The sequence below is a fragment of the Hemicordylus capensis genome, chromosome 2 (assembly GCF_027244095.1).
Source record: "Hemicordylus capensis ecotype Gifberg chromosome 2, rHemCap1.1.pri, whole genome shotgun sequence".
NCBI lineage: Eukaryota > Metazoa > Chordata > Lepidosauria > Squamata > Cordylidae > Hemicordylus > Hemicordylus capensis.
This window is the reverse complement of record NC_069658.1, coordinates 62,487,624-62,505,396: the sequence shown is the minus strand read 5'-3', so window position 1 is coordinate 62,505,396 and position 17,773 is coordinate 62,487,624. Positions and strand designations below refer to the sequence as shown.

The 17,773-nt window shown below is 41.9% G+C and overlaps 1 protein-coding gene across 6 annotated transcripts in view; it reads left to right on the top strand.

Annotated features, from left to right (window-relative positions):
- The window catches only part of FAM172A (family with sequence similarity 172 member A), a 324,812-nt gene that overhangs the window by 11,051 nt on the left and 295,988 nt on the right, over nucleotides 1–17,773 (top strand). For all 6 annotated transcript variants that reach the window (XM_053293928.1, XM_053293933.1, XM_053293932.1 and 3 more), the window contains 2 exons: nucleotides 2,922–3,023; nucleotides 16,028–16,128. In XM_053293928.1, the coding sequence (XP_053149903.1) occupies nucleotides 2,922–3,023; nucleotides 16,028–16,128 (203 nt within the window). The remainder of the gene's footprint in view (nucleotides 1–2,921; nucleotides 3,024–16,027; nucleotides 16,129–17,773) is intronic.

The following is a 17,773-nucleotide window of genomic DNA, read 5'->3' as shown; positions in this document are numbered from 1 at the left end:
TTGAATAATGAATTTGTTGGAATAGTGCAATGATATGCTGTATGTTTCTGTTGGTCATTGGTTCTGATCTATAAACAACTCAATGCAAAGTTGAGGCCAGAGTTCTGAACTTCTCAGAGCCCCAAAGCAGTGATTATCGGCTTGTTAGGGCAATACTTTGGTCCTCCTCAGAGTGAAATTTGAAGTGGGCCTTAGGCTTGTGCACTCCCCCTCACTATGGGGAGAAATAATTGAGTGAACTGGGAAATCGAATTAGAACACGGTAACTCATTGATTCTGTGAGAGAGAGCCCATGTTAGCACGGTGGATCTGTATGGTTTGAATAGTTGCTCAACTTGGGCCCCTATTGAACTTCATGTGTGTCTGCCAGTGTGAATGCATTCCTATTAATGATCTTGTCATACTAAACATCTTTTAGGAGATGGAGACAATATGCTCCACAGTTTATATCAAAACAAAAGTACGTGGCCCATGTTCCTATATGATAGTGAAAAGCAGATAGTCTCCCCCCACATCGCATCCAAGAAATCCTAAGCTTATTAAAATGCTGATTCTATGCTCCTGCCTGCACTAGTTGCTGCTATACCCACATACACTCATTTATTTATTTATTTATTTATTTATTCATTCATTCATTTTATATCCCGCTCTTCCTCTAAGGAGCCCAGAGCGGTGTACTACATACTTAAGTTTCTCCTCACAACAACCCTTTGAAGTAGGTTAGGCTGAGAGAGAAGTGACTGTCCCAGAGTCACCCAGCAAGTATCATGGCTGAATGGGGATTTGAACTTGGGTCTCCCTGGTCCTAGTCCAGCACTCTAACCACTACACCACGCTGGCTCTCACACACTCTTACACACCATCTTACACACTCTCAGCAGCAAAGTAGAAAACAAAACAATATCAGTGGGAATGACAGCATCATTGACAACCACTCCTATATCAACCTGGCAGCCCTGTCTTCATTTACCAGCTTAACCATTAGCTTAACTTCTATGCTGGGCAAATTGATGTAAAGCATTCTCAAAGATAAAATTGTTAAGTGAATAGAACAGGCCCTGCTGAAGAAGAACCAGCATGGCTTCTGCAAAGGTAAATCTTGCCTCACCAACTTTTTGGAGTTGTTTGAGAGTGTCAACAGGCAAGTGGATAAAGGTGATCCTGTTGACATAGTATACTTAGACTTTCAAGAAGCTTTCGACAAGTTCCTCATCAAAGGCTCTTGAGAATACTTAGCAGTCATGCGATAACAGGACAGGTTCGTTTGTGGATTGGTAAATATGGTTGAAGAACAGGAAACAGAGGGAAGGTACGAATACGATGAATATTTATATACCAGCTTTCAACAAAAGTTCCCAAAGTGGATTACATAAATGTGGTTTACATAGGTATAAATGGACAGTGCTCTAAATGGAGGCAAGTAAGAAGTGGAGTCCCCCACGGACATGTACATGGACCAGTGCTTTTAAACTTATTCATAAGTGATCTAGATGTTGAGATAAGCAGCGAGGTGGCCATTTGCAGCTGACACCAAACTATATGGGGTAGTAAAATCCAAAATGGATTGCAAGGAGCTTCAAAAGAATCTCTCCAAACTGGGAGAGTGGGCAACAAAATAGCAGGTGCAGTTCAGTGTTAGCAAGTGTAAAGTGATGCATATTGGGGCAGAAAAGCCCAATTTCACATATACACTTATGGGGTCTCAGCTGTCAGTGACTGATCAGGAGAGAGATCTTGGGGTTGTGGTGGACAACTAGTTGAAAGTTTCAACACAATGCAGCAGCTGTGAAGAAGGCCAGTTCCATGCTTGGAATCTCTAGAATGGGGATTGAAAATAAAACTACTAATATCATAATTCTCTTATGCAAATCTATGGTGTGGCCACATTTTGAGTACTATGTACAATTCTGGTTGTCATACCTCAGAAAGGACCTTTTTAGAACTGGAAAAGGTGCAGAAGAGGGCAACCAAGATGATCAGGGTCCTAGAGCACCTTCCTTATGAGGTAGGGCTACAACACCTGGGGGTTTTTAGTTTAGAAAAAAAGACTACTGAGGGGTAACATGATAGAGGTCTATAAAATTATGCATAGTGTGGAAATAATGATATATAGATAGATAGAGAGAGAGATTTCTCACTCTCGCGTAACACTAGAACGAGGGGTCATCCCATGAAACTGATTGCTAAGAAATTTAGGACTGACAAAAGGAAGTAATTTTTCATATAACACATAATTAACCTATGGAATTCTCTGCCACAAGATGTGGTGACAGCCATTAGCCTAGATGGCTTTAAGAAGGGCTTCAATAACTTCATGGAGGACCGATCCATCAATGGCTACTAGTCTGAGGGCTATAGGCCACCTCCTGCCTAAGAGGCAAGATGCCTCTAAATACCAGTTGTGGGGGAGCAACAGCAGGTAAATGGGCATGCTCTCACCCCCTGCCTGTGGGCTTCTCAGTGACACCTGGTGGGCCACTGTGTGAAACAGGATGCTTGACTAGATAGGCCTTGGACCCAGTCCAGCAGAGCATGTTCTTACTACTCATAAGCATGTAGGAGCAAGGATAACTGTGGCTTTAAAAATAATAGGAATCTAACAGACTTTTCTTACTTTTTCTTACTTTAACCCTTTCTGCAAAATAAGACTAATAAGACTATTGTCCAGATTTTATTGATTGAAAAATAGACAGACTGTTAATTCACTTTATTCCAATATATTTTCTTGTTTCTTCTGGAAACCTTTATGTTCTAGTAATGCAAGAATAATTTGCTCCAATGTTTTCCTGTATATATAGAACCTTGCTGTAGGCCAGAACTCTAAAATCAGCACTCACCTTGCTGCTTTTAAAGGAGTTGTTGGCTCTGAAGTTATGAGGTCTACAGAAATATGACAATCTTCTGCCCTATCTTTCTTCTAGATTTGTTGTCTAGAATAGACTTGGATGAACTGATGAAAAAAGATGAGCCACCTCTTGAGTTTCCTGATACTCTTGAAGGATTTGAATATGCTTTTAATGAAAGTAAGTAATACATGCTATAAAACTTCACATAGACATCATAGAATACTAATAAAAACTTTCCATAACTTTGATTCATAACTTTGAGACTTGTCCTTTGAACAGTTTTAAAAACATAACTAGAAGTCATAATCTGAAATAGTCAAGCAGGTCCTGTTTCCATCTGACAGGCACAAGTACTCCTTGTAACTTGTCCTAATGCTTGTTGCCCATTATAAGAGGTGGGATCACTGGGGAAAATGTGGTTGGTAACTCAAAATTATTGTGTTGCATTATCATTACATCTTATTCTAATTCTTGTAATGCATTGCTATTTACATTGCTATGTAAATCGATGTATTTAATTTCAACAGTCCTTGTGTCCAGCCCCCATGCTTACAAAAGACTGCTGAATCAAATTAATCTGCATCCTTCTCCAAAGTGATAAGCATGCACGTCTTGGCTTTTCCCCAGGGAGAGAAAATCTTAAGAGGTTTTTGTCATACTTTCTATTGGATTTTATATATAGTCAGATTTTTGGAACACTATATAAGCTAATGTGCTTCGAAATGTTGTCGTGCACATCATGCCCGAGTTCCTGAAAAAGTTAACTGCCCATCTCAGTTTAAACTGAACTGTAGTGGCACCATGTTCAACAAGCTTGCAACTTTCCTACGTTTTTAACCTCCATTTAAAAATATAATATAAAACCTTGGATTCCTTTATTTAAAATATCAGGATTTTTAAAAACTGAAAAAATATTCCATTTAAGAAACTAATCAGGCCTTGGATGTTGTCTGCCATGAGCTGTTCACTTTGAAAGAGACTTGTGTGTCCAAGCTAGGTAGCTCAAAAGGGCCTGAATCAGAGAAATTAACCAGCCTCAGGCTGGACACTTCTTGTTGTCCTGCAAGGATTTTTCATCTCTGGAATTGTCACTTGAAAACTGGAGTTGCAGCTGGAACTGAGTTGAATTCATTTGTATAGTTTTGGTTTGCATACACTCAATATTGTGTACATCAGTGTCCTTTGTCAACCCCTTTAAACAAAATGCTGTATTCGTTTGCATTGGAAATATATGACATTAGCATCTGTCACAGATTGGTTTTAATTGGTATGGAATACAAGTTTTAACTACTAAAGTAATGTGTTACAAGAGATCAAAAGAATATAGCATGCCAGATATATTTTTGGAAAAATAGATCCTACTTATAATGCACTGGAATAATAGTGCAATGTAATGTACACCCTCTTACACTATTTTCACTCTTGCAAAATACCTTTTTTATTTGCATTGTAGATTATATTGTACTTGTTGTTAGTTTTTGTTGTTTTTTTAAAAAATTTTAGTCAGACTATGAAGTTTCCAGGTAAGCACTAAAAGGAGACGCTTGGGAAACTCGCCTGTCTTGGCTGAAAAGACTGCAGTCCCCACCAAGCCCTAAAAAGACGTTCTAGAAGAAGCTGCCCACTTTTTGAGGGGAAGCTGTGTAATGCTTCAGCTGTTTACTCCAAAAGGTCCAGGCTCAGGCCATGAGAGAAGTATGCAGTTCCTGTGCTAGTCCAAAAGCAACTGTACATGTACTCATATCTTACGTCTCTTCTTCCAGGGTTGAATGTTGCCTTTTAAAGCAAATTCCAAGACACTACAGTTTTTGTTTCTAGGGTAATTTCCTATGATAGCCATCGGGTAGGTTACTTTGACTCTAGCTTGAACATGTGAAGGAACCTTCCTGAGGGTGGGTCCTTCTGAATCTGTGAAGTATTCAGTTAATGCCTAGCCTTTGACAGATACTTATACATCTGCCCTTTTAGAGAGGGCCATACTCAAATGCTTCTGAATCATCACAGTGATTAACAGCTTCTAACAAGGTAAAATATTGGAGTTTACATGTTCAACCAATGAATGTAATTTCTGAGCTGCTTTAGCTCTTGCTGAAGAACTTGTGCAGCCTGAGGAAAGGATCATTCCACTTTCTCAAGGGCATTCCTGGGGTGGGACGAAGCTTCCAAGAACACATAGGTGGCACGTACAGTTTCCCTTGCTCCAGAACAAGGAAGCTTACTTGGGAGGAAGGAACTGTGAATACCATCCATAGTCTTCTGTGCTGCATTATACAGAATCTACTATTAGTCCAGTATTGTCTATTCTGACTGGTTGCAACACCTCAGTGTCTATTTTCAACCCCATGACCTGAGAGCATTTAATTGGGAAGACTTGAAACTAGACTTTTAGATAATAATCACAATCTCTGGGTCTAAAAATAGAGCTCTGATATAGTATTCACCCAGAAATGTACACCTTTCAAGAGCTAGGTATGATATTCTGCACTAGCTGAAGTCCTTGCACATTTTTCACAGGCAGCCTTGTATGGGGCACATGTGTTCATACCTTTCAAGATAATTTGGTAATTATCTTGATAATTTGGTAATGATTGTCAGTTAAAAAACTGGAAGGATTATAGCCTTTTCTCTAGTTATCCTGATTCTATAAGAAAGTTTTTGTTGTAAACCACCCAGAGACTTGTGTTTTGGGTGGCATAAACATGTGTTAAATAAATAATAAATAATAAAGTGAAATCGGTCATAACCATTGCTACTAGTTAGCTGAGTAACCTTGAGTTTGATAGGAGTATATGTTGTGTACCACCTTAGTATCCTCTTATTTTGTACCTTAAAATAATCTGGTATGCAAAAGAGAGTGGTTGTATTACTGTCTTGCATGAAGAGTTTTTGTGCTCTGAATAAAAAACTCTAGTTTCTAATGCTCTAGTTTCTAATGTTATTGGAGGAAAGCTTTTCTTTAAATATAGTCATTTATGCAATACTTAGCTTTTTAATACCCTGATGGCTTTCATAGGAAGGTACTTAGAAACTAAAAGTGTCATGAAAGTGATGGTCTTGAAAGGAGATGTTCAACTCTTACTCTTCAGCTTATTTTTAGAGTAGTACAATCTACTCTGTTTTCTAGCCCTCACATTTAATGGTGCACATCTGATTGCTAACAGATGATGGGTTGAAACCTAAATATGGATTAATCGTAGTTATTTATTTATTTATTTAGCATGTTGCTATGCTGCAATATGATATAGAAATCTCCAGGTGGTGTACAAGTTAAAACATAACAAATATAACAATATAAAACAGTTAAAACTCATAAAACAGGTGGTAACAATCTCATTGAATAAAAAACATTAATATTTAAATTTCAGTTAAAAGCCTGGGAAAACAGGTATGTTTTCAGGGTCTTCCTAAAAACCGAGAAGGAGGTGCTCTTATTTCAGCAGAGAGCGTACCAGAGCCCCGGGGCAGCCACAGAGAAGGCCCAGTCCCGAGTCACCACCAAATGAGATGGTGGCAACCATAACTGGACCTCTCCAGGTGATCTTAATAAGTGACAGGATTCATGACAGAGAAAGCACTATCTTAAGTACCCTGGACCCAAGCTGCTGAGGGCTTTATAGGTAATAACCAGCACTTTGTATTTCGTTTGGAAACATATTGGCAGCCAGTGCAATTCTTTCAAAATCCGTGTTATATGGTCCCTTGGGGTAAACCCAGAGACCAATCTGGCTGCTACATTCCGTACCAATTTTATTTTCTGGACTACGTACAAAGGCAGCTCCACGTAGAGTGCATTACAGTTGTCAAGCCTAGAGCTTACCAGCATATTTACCACTATTTTAAGGTCATTTGTTTTCAGAATTGGAAACTTTGGCGTATGAGCTGAAGCTGATAAAAAACACTCCTGGCCACTGCCTCAACCTGAGAGACCGTGGAGAGTTTGAGATCAAGGAGCACTCCCAGACTGTGTACCTGATCTTTCAGGGGGAGTGTAACCCCATCCAGAAAAGGCAAATCATAAGCATCTCTTGGGTCCCAGCCCTCTACAAACAGTCCCTCTATCTTAGTTGTTATCCCTCATCCAGCCCTTTATTGCCTCCAGGCAGGCATGTAGGGGGTTCATGCCATTTCCTGATGAGGTATTATTGAGAATTTGAAAATTCTGCTATCTGAGTGGCATTGGGTCAGTATCAAATATATCGTATTTTTGCTTATTTAACCTATTGGTTATCAAATTCTTTGTGAATGGAAGACATGGGTACGGACTTCAAAGGGTGCAGGTTTTCTGGCAAGACATTAACATAGGCTGTTTCTCATGAAGCATGCTACAATTATTGAATAGGAAGCAAATCTAAAATAAATGAATAAGTTCTCAAAACACATCAACAGATCACTCCTCACATAAACAGATTTTTGAATGAAGAGAATGCTGCAAAGTCTTAGTCAATCACGGTGTTATCCATGTCATTTTCCAGGAAAGGATCATTGGAGCCTGCATCAGATGATGATAGGATGTCATTGCTCTGTGGTAGCCCCGCCTTAGGAAATAGATTAATTCCAAACATGCCAATCTGATAAGACTAAAATCATGCTCATCTTCACAGCCTTGCAAGCCCTTATTACCCAGTCACAAACTTCTACATATGAGAACACTGGCATCCAGAGGGAGTGTGTATGTGCACATTCTGTCATCCACTGATCCACTCATTTCTTATATGGGGGCTTGAGAGCATGGCTTACATATATATCCAACGGCTTCAACTTGCTTGTTAGCCCACCTGGAATTATAGCAATGTGTGCCCCAGTTTTATTTATTAATTTTTGAACTGATGCCTGTGCAGTAGCTATCACATCATAAGTACGCGAAGACGTCAGCATAAACAGCCCAGTGGGGTGGATCTGCAAGCAGTGCTCCATCCACTCTCTCATCACTTTGTCATTTATCCAACTTTTCTTGTTGCAGATCACAACAATCCCAATATCCTGAGGCATTGTCACATGCTTGAATATAACTAAAACTATATTATAAATAATATATTTATATCTATGTAAACTGCTTTGGGAATTTTTGTTGAAAAGCGCTATATAAATATTCGTCTTTGTATTTGTATAACAAGAGGCTTTAAACTATAATGACTTACAGACCACGCCAGCACAATCGTGAAACTTGTACGTTTGTAAACTGTTGTGCCTGCAACTTGAGCTATAGATGAATGGGGTAAGAGAAGTATTTCTATTGCATCAAAAGACATGGACACTTCATCCATGTTAACTATGGCCTCAGGATCTAAGCTGTGTTCCCTGCACTGTTTCTGAAGAAACGTGTGGAATAACACAATTTTGTCTTCCCAGTCCTCTGGCAGTTTTTGCCCAAGGGTTGATCTTGCACAAATGGACAGAGTGTTATTGCACATGAACTTATGCACCCAATTACCACCACCTCTGAAATCCAATATTCTCCTCTCCTGTGCCAATGCATTCGGTAGATAACGTTGAAACTGTCCTTTTGCTTTGCCTTTGTGCAGGAACCCAACTTTTAAGATTCACTTCCAAAAGTAGCCATTTACCAATCTTTGCCTGTGAGCTATTTTCCTTGGATGAAGTGCCTCTTTCTTCCACTCATGGACCAATTTCTCATCAACTGAAAGCTCCTGGTCTGTGGTTCTGTTGCCTTTTTCTTTAGCATATTTTACAACTGATTGCTTGAACTCTGTAGTGTACAATTTGTGTTTATCCTCTGCTCTGCCCTGCCCCGCCCCGGGAAGTGCTTCTCTGCACTGAAGGATTTTTATAGGATCTCACTTGCTTGCAGGTGCAAGCAGACAGCCAAAATATGCACTCTCCCTTCTCTTTGGCATCCACTACCCTCCGTACCAAGCAACAGGTGTGGGTAGTAGAGTTTCTAATCATTAGCTGAGGAAGGTGTGGGGAACAGCTGGGTGTGGGCTTTCCAGTTGACTTAACCAGGATGCTAATGAACTGCTACCTCTAGGCAGGTGGGTGGGGTATATGCCCCCAAACACAGTATGTATTTATTTTTTTAGTCTTGTCTTAGATTGGCGTGTTTGGAATTTTTGACATTTGTTCTCGATTTTTCATATAATTCATAATTCTGTGTTTGGAAGAAAGGTGTGCCTTATATTCTGATTTGCAAAGCAATAATGACATTTTAGCAGATGGGATTTCTATTAAGCTTATGCTTTACAGAACTTGAAAATATACTACAATTCTTACTAGACAATACATTGTGATTTCCTTAGGGAGAAAGGAATTCCACCAATAACCAGCATTAAAACTGAGCATAGAATTTTAAGTATTAAAAGCCATGGAAGAAGCATAGAGTATGATTATGTTATGAAGACAGGGATATTGGGACCTGAACTATTGGATATGAAGCCGAGGAAGAGCATTCCCCTGGAGGTTAGTAATTGGAGGGAAAGCACACTGAAACTGAGGTAATGGCAGAGCTGAGGAAGTTAAATTTCTCATTAAACAAAAGAAATAGATAGCATGATAGCATAAAGTTTTCATGTCTATTGTGAGGTTTCAGAACTTGCCCAATCAAATAGTGTTCTTACAAAAAGGATTTGCTTTTACTAAACAGTGTACCTTCGGCAAAGTTAAAAAGAAAGGTCTCTTCCAGTGAAAACTTCCACTAATAATAAAACCTGTCTTGTATTGATATTTTAGGATTTAGGTTAATAGTGTTACTACAGTTGCTCAGAAGCATGTCTGTAACTATGTTTTTGCTTGAGTTTTGCACATGTGCAATAGAATGCTGCTACATATCAATGTTGGAGTATCCCTAGAGGAGCAACATGTGCACATGTGCATTAGAATGCTGCTACATATCAATGTTGGAGTATCCCTAGAGGAGCAAGGGAATTGGACTAGGTTTGTGAATCAAGGAATGAAATTTATTGAAATAATAAAAGCACAATGCAGGATTGGGAGTATTTGTCAACATTGGCAATGTTAAGAATATAAAAATTGCCTGAGGTTATGCAGCCAACAGTATAACAAAAATGATTATGTGAGCAAGCAAAAGAGATGAAGGAGCAAGGGAAGGAACATTAAGTGGGCAAGTGAAAGTATGGGAGGGAGAGAGGATAGGGTGTGTCAGAAGCAGAGAGAAAATTGTGTTTACCTGTCCTTAATTTGTTATCTCATGTGCAGCACCAAGGGTGCTTCCCACCTGTGAGAAAACCTTGTTCGGTTTTCCCAGTGGAGGACAAAGAAAACATCCAAGACTGTAGCTCTACATGAGTTTACAGCAGTCTGTGGGAGCACTGAGCTGACCCCAAGTAGTCAGGCGCAAGAGCTAAACTTGTGAAAACCCTGCCTTGGGAGGGTCTTCTCTTCAAAAGGGTACTTGCTGGGTTTTCTACTCAGGGAGTTCTGGAATTTGCAGGCAGGCAAAGCACAAGTATAATCTCACAGAAATCTGACGCAGGGAATTTTCTCAAGGACTCCAGTTGTTGAGAACCGCTGGGTCAGTACATCCGGTGTCTCAATCAAGGCACATCCAAAGCTGGTGACTTTGAGTACTTCTGGATTCTGTGACCCAGTTTTTGAACTGGAGCTTGGCAGCCTACTAATTTCAGTTCAAGGGAAGGTTCTTTGCTGGGTGCAACTCTGGTGTTGTAGCCAGCAGTGTGGGACACTGGATTCCTGCAAGGCAGCTAGCTTGGAGAACTTATCCTGGCCAGAATGCTGAGATGCTGGCCAAAGGGAGACAACCATTTATAGGGTTTTCTTAGATTAAGGCCTCCAAAGGTGGGAATACTCTTAACATGCAATCCTCTGCTCAGGTGATGGGGGCATTGAAAAAGTGTGGTGGAATAGTTCTAGTGCCTATTCAGGTGACTCTAGTGCCTATTTTGCAAAAATAGGCAAAAGAGCACTATTGTTCCCAGTCTGAAAAGAGAGATCTGGATCGTGATCCGTTGCAGCCATAAGAATGGGTTCTGTACCTGCATGGGACCATTTGGGCAGTATTGACTAGCTCCTCAGAGTGCTTAGCCCCACCCCCTGCACATTGTGCACTTGCTTAGTTTGGGCGGGCTAGCGTTGTGTCCTCAGTTCTTTTTTTACCACCATTGTGTCGGCACCTCGGACAGTTAGCTCCTTGGATCGATTATTTTCCTGTGAATATTGAGAGAGAGAGAGAGAGAGAGAGAGAGAGAGAGAGAGAGAGAGAGAGAGTGTTATTACTCTCTGAACTCATACTGGACCAGACTGTTCTTACTCTTTGTTTAAACTTTGTTCTACCGTACGGTCAGATTTCTCAGATACGACTTCGGACTGTTACATCGATTTACTCAACGCTTTGAGTATTATTTCTATTTTATTTACTCATTCTGAATTTGAAAAATAACTTTAAGCGTTATCTACACTGTAATTCAAAACTCCCCTTATCGGACGACCACAAACTCTGCTTACTTTGTCTGGGTGAAGAGCACAACATTTCTACTTGTAAGGTTTGCCTCGCCTTTCCCCATCAGACCAGAAAAAATAGAGCCCTTCATTTGCGAGCCACCTTATACGATGACACCCTTACGCCCTGGGACACTGATGCCACATTTTGTGGCAGATGCTCCCGTACCCTCAACATTGGGTATGGTACCAAGGTCGACATTGGGCTTGATGTTGAAGTCAAAGTTGGGATTTGCCGCCACCTTCTTAGGATTCTTAAGCCATGGGCTCAATGCAGACGAAGATGGAACTACATTCTTGATACCGAGGACCCCAGGGACCTTGCCGTACTGAATTTAACTGAGCACTCATTCGATGCTGTCAGCTTTTCAGCTGTTCCAGATGCAAACCTGTCCACATCCATGGAAAGTCCCAACTGACGATGTGGCCACACAAGACTTGGCTCAGGCATTCTGATGGGGTGATTCTTTGGGCTTCCTTCTGATTATCAAGAATACAGACTTTGAAAAACTCGCCATCAATCCTCCGTGTCGATGGTCTCTATTGCTACACAAGTGATCCCTTCACCAGAGTTGCCTAAGCCTGCCACCTTGATGGTCTCAATGTCAACCCAAGCTGTGCCTCTTCCCATTCCGACCACAGTAGGCGTTTCGATGTCAACACAGGTCACGCCACCGAGAACAGAAGAGGACTCCTTGATGCCTAGATGTCCTGTTCGTTTGACATGTATGGCTACACGAATTGTTGATGTCCCTAAGTCGCATCCTCAAAAAACTCAGCCTACCAAAATGGCAACACTTACCACCACTACATCTGTGACTCAAACAGCTCCTAGGGACATGGGCTCAGCCCCTTCAGGGCCTTGTGCTGCCATTTTGACAGATGATTATGACTTTGACTCATCTTCTAGTGACACCTCTTGCTCTTATCATCCCAACAACCTTCAGGTTAAGATGGTGCCGGGCATAACGTGTCTCCAAATGAGGAGGTGCGGTCTTAACACAAACAAATTTCTGAAATGGCTTCTGCACTTTGCTTGGAGTTAAAAAGGCAAGCTCAAGATGTAGATAAATCTGTCTACAAATTATTTAATTCTGCAGCCCTCGCTCAGCCAGTATACCTGCCGATTCTTCGATTCTAAGAACAACCTTCTCACGGGAGTCCCCTTCGAAGTACCCAGCCATCCGCCTGGGTCACGATGGATGTCTCTATGCAAGTCTGGGGGACTCATTGTGGAGACCACACACAGGGCCTGTGGAGCTGCTGGCATTATTTCAGGTCCTCAAGCCTTTTCAACTGTCGCTGGCTGGCAAAGTAGTTCAAATCGGCCCAGACAACATCATGGCAATTGCCTACCTAAACCGCCAGGGAGGGACTGTGTCCCGCGACTTTGCACGCCAAGCCTGCAGATTTTGAACTGGACCATTGCCCAACCGATGACCCTAACCACCATCCATATCAAAGGTGTGGAAAACACCCTAGCAGATCATTTCAGCAGGTTACAACATTTTCTACAACAGCACGAATGGGAAATCTTCAACTGCTGTTCAAAACCTGGGGGATGCCAGAAACCAACTTGTTCGCAACAGCAACAAGAAGTCCCCCAGTACTGCTCAAGGACCGGCATCGGCCGTGACTCCAGAGGTGATGCTTTCCAATTCTACTGGGGCAAAAGTTTCTGTACATTTTCTCTCCTTACCTCTGCTGAACAGGGTCCTGGCCAAAATTCTACAGGAGGCTGCAAATTGTATATTGATTGCTCCATGGTGGCTATGACAGCCATGATTTCAACAGGCACTCAGACTGTCGAAGCATCACCACAGATGTCTACCTCAACACGAAGATCTTCTAACTCAGGAGGACAGAAGGCTCCATCATCCCGACCTCAGAACTCTCAATCTGACTGCTTGGAGGATAGGCTCTTAAGTGATATACTCCTCAACAAACGTGAAAAAAAAAGAAAGAAAGAATAAATCCGTTCGAGTCAACTATAACAGCAAATGGAAGCAATTTAGGTTGTATGCACCGAAACATGGGTTTCAACTGTACATTGCCCTGAAGCAGAAGTTGGCCATTTCTGTCAAAGTTCATCTGGCTGCTATTTCTGCTAGTCACCCCGGATGGGACAGAAAGATGGTTTTCTCACACCCGGACTCTTAAGAGCTTCCTAAAGGGCCTCAGTAACCTATTTGATGGCCCACTGAACAATGGCGCCTGTCCTCGTTTTGTCTGCTTTAACAGAGCCTCCCTTTGAGCCCATGGCTATGGCTTTTCCTAAACTTGTAACACTAAAAATGGCTTTTCTATTAGCCATAAAGTCAGCTTGTTGAGTCAGTGAACTAAATGATCTGCGCATTGACATCCCCTACACTAAATCTTCTGAGGATAGGGTAGTGCTTTGCCCTAATCTAGACCTAAAATAGTTACTGACTTCCATACAACAGTGACATTGTTTTGCCTACCTTTTTTCGAAATTCAACAACGGCTCTGGAGCGTTCCTTGCATTCTGTGGATGTGAGGCATGCACTCTTGTTCTACCTGCAGCTGACCAAGCCCTATAGCATTGACATCCCCTACTCTAAATCTTCTGAGGATAGGGTAGTGCTTTGCCCTAATCTAGACCTAAAATAGTTACTGACTTCCATACAACAGTGACATTGTTTTGCCTACCTTTTTTCGAAATTCAACAACGGCTCTGGAGCGTTCCTTGCATTCTGTGGATGTGAGGCATGCACTCTTGTTCTACCTGCAGCTGACCAAGCCCTATAGGAAAACAAAATGCCAATCCGTGGGTTACAAGGGCAAGGTGTTAGGTTGCCAGATTTCCAGACAAAAACTATCCCATTGGATTGTGGAATTCATTTTGCTGGCCTATAAACATCAAGAGGTGGAGCCTACTAAAACTATACAGGTCTACTCTACCAGAGCTTATGCTATCTCTGCAGCCCATATGGCTGGTATCAAACTCAGGGACATTTGCACTGCAGCTGTCTGGTCTTCTGAGCATACTTCTGCCAAGCATGACAATTTGGATGTTCACTCTGCAGCTCAGGCCAAATTTGGGAGGGGTGTGCTAAAAAGGGTCTTACCTTAAGCATACTTCACCTGTCTCCAGACTGACAGCTTGTTAGTCACCCATTCTAATGGTTGCAACAGATCATGATCCAGATAAACAGGTTGCTCACCTATAACCATTGATCTGGTTGTGATTCATTGCAGTCATAAGACTCTCCTGCCAGCCTTGCTGCAGTATGCAAAGGTATTTTTTGGTACTTATGTTTATAGAACATGCACTGCTACTTACCTTGTTGAACTATGGACTGGTTCCATACGATGATTGCATCCAAATGTTGGTCCTTCAGGAACTGAGGAGAAAACACTAGCCCTCCCAAACTAAGCAACTGCACTACATGCAGGGGGCAGATCTTTGAGGAGCTAGTCAATTCTGCCTGAATGGTCCTGCACATGGGCAGAACCCATTCTTATGACTGCAACGGATCACTACCAGACTAATGGTTATAGGTGAGCAACCTGTTTTTCCTGAGGCTGATTACATTTTGAAGTGCCTTGAATGCTTTTGGGTCATAAACATTTTCTTTGTCCATCAGTACTTGGGCTTCCTTTAGGACTCAAGCTAACCCAGCAGTGGGAGAGCCTGCCATCTCCAGGTGGCATTTCCACTGGTCAAGTTCCTGCTATACATATTTGAGACCAGATTTTCCCTCTCAGGCACCAAGACACTTAATTCTGCTGCTGGTTGTGCTCCTGTGGCAAAACTCCGGGTCTCGATGTGGACAAGCGGGGTTGGGGAAGCATGCTGTCTACTATTTCAATTGTGCAATTGTGCTCAATTTTCAACTACATTTTGGGGGTAAAATATGCTATGTTTTTTGGGGGAGCAAACATTGGGTTTAGACTAGTACAATTTTAGTTAGGTCAGCAGAAGAGGGAAGGATACAATCTGTTGATCTTGTCTGTGTCGGTGTATATAGTTTCTATCTTGAGCTTGTTTCTGATCAGTGATAATGAACTACTTCATGTTAAAAATAAAACAATAATGTAAGAAAAAAAAAGTTAACTTGCACTAAGATGGGGTACTACAGCATTTCAATAGTCTCATGGTTCAAAACTTCCTAACCTTTCCCTGAGAGAGAGTGTTAATGCAATGTGCCAGTTAAGTGCAGTGTGTTTTGCACACAATATTTTTTCAATGAGAAAGTGCACAGAAGTAGGAAAACCTGTACGTAGTTGATGCATAGCAGCCTGATATGGTATCATCAGGGAGTTCTATAAGTAGGGCTCAGGAAATCCACTAGTCTACTAGTCCATGATGAGTGAAAAATGATGACTGAGTGGGGGGGGGGGCGGGAAATCCTGACAAGTAATGTCCCACCGTAGCTCAAGGAACCATTTGATGAATAAAGTATTTTGTCTGGTGAACTGAGCCACCATTTCTTGACCCCAGCTTATAAGATCCACACTGCAGAACAATTGCTAGCGTGAATTCTTTTTTTCTTAAAGCCTTTTATATTCTTTGGGACCATACCTGATGTTAATCAGATCTAGAAATGTGTGGTTGTACTTGATCTATCATTTCTTTGATTGAATTCATTATTTGGGTGTGTGGAATAAGTGTGTAAATACGAGAATACTTTTGTGTGGATGACAGTTTTTCTTTTTCTATAGTCAGTCATTATTTCTACATCTGGAACTCTTAAATGTGTTAAATCTCATGTTTGTTTTTGTAGAGGGACAGTTAAGGCATACAAAAACTGGGGAGCCTTTTGTTTTCAACTACCGTGAAGATCTGCATAGATGGAACCAAAAACGCTATGAAGCTCTTGGAGAGGTATGTATTATATACAAGCAATACATTGCTATATATAGCTTGAGTTTGTGAAATTGGCAAATCTAGAGTGAGCAGAATAAATCTGTGCAAAGCTTCGGTCTTGGAAATTACTGACAGTTTTGAAATCGAATATAATCAGGTTTATTTAGGGTTTTAGGGGTACAGAAAGGAAATCTTGAATAATAAGCAACACAATATTAACTAATAAGGCTAATAAAACCAATAATATTAAATTGAAGCTCACAAAGACGTGTGTTAGCTTGATGTCCAAATTGCAATCAAGGCTGACCAGAGAAACAGGCCCCAAAAGAATAGCTTTAACTTAAAAGAGGACAAGAGGGAGCAAAAGAGTTTGGAGCAGAAGTGTAATATACTTTTCCGATGGTGTGTCAGACACTGGTTGCTCAGCTGGCGTTGAGGGACCCTTCTCTCCAGGAACAAGCAGGAAAACGGGATGCAAGAGTGGGGACCCATGTGCCACTCATGGGTCAGGAAGCCAGTAAGAGTCTAAAGGTGGTCTGATCCCAAGAGACCAGTTTCCTAATGCAGCCAAGCATGCTGCTCAGATTGGGCCTGGAGACAGGGCCAACCTGGAGGTAGAAAGTGGGACAGGCGGAAGGGGTAAGGTACAGCCAGATGGAATAGCTGGTGCCAAGACACGTGTACATGCGTCTCATCCAGATGTACACAATCCAGAGAAAAGACATACTGCTTGATGGTGTCTGTGATACAGATAGGCATTGGTCTGCCTTGGGGCCAAACGCTGACCACACCTCGTTGGTTATGAGGGTGATATCTGTGGTGGACAAAAGAATATATTTTGTCCTGTTCTGTTCTAGGTGGGTGTGCTCGAGAGCTCTTAGACAACCTGTATGTAAAAACGTTGAATAGGTGGACTTGGGATGTATCACGTGTAAGGTTATCTTTGAGGAAAAGATAACTGATTTCTTTACCATAATGAGCATGTTTCCCATACTTCATGCCAGCCATTAACGCTTGGGTCAGAGTAGGCCTGCACAACATTCGGGCCACATTGGGCCAGTGAGGCCTTTTTGCTTGGCCCGCGGGGCTATTGTGCTTGCCTCTCCCTGCCACGAACCTCAGAGTGCTTTTTAAAAAAAATTATTCCAATTTCAGCTGCCGAGGGGATGGCTGCTGGGATGTGTATGAGCCAGTAGTCCTTCTACCCCACCCCTGCCAGTGAGGAATACCAGAGCAATGCCGTGGCCTGCTGTTCGGCATGCCTCGTAGTTGGGAAGAGACATTGCGCCAAACTGCAGGCCACAGCGTCGCTCAGGTGTCAGCCGCTGGAGGTGGGGGAGAACTACTGGCTCCTCCCGCACCACAGGCAGCCATCCCAAGCCATCTCATTGGCCACATGTTGGCTGGAATTGGAATTGAAAAACAATGTGGAGGTTCGTGGCAGGGGACGGCAAGCGGCAAGCAGTGCAAGGTGTGGCGCGGTGGGGTGGCTCTTTCCATCAATTCCTTTTAAAACTTGTTCTCTCTCTCTCTAGCCAAACCTACCCATTCTCTTTCCATCTCTTCCTTTCTTTAACTCTTTCTCTCTTTCTTTCTCTCTCTCCTCAAGCCCTCTCCATCCACTTCCCCCCCTCAAGCCAAACCTACCCATTCTTTCCATCCC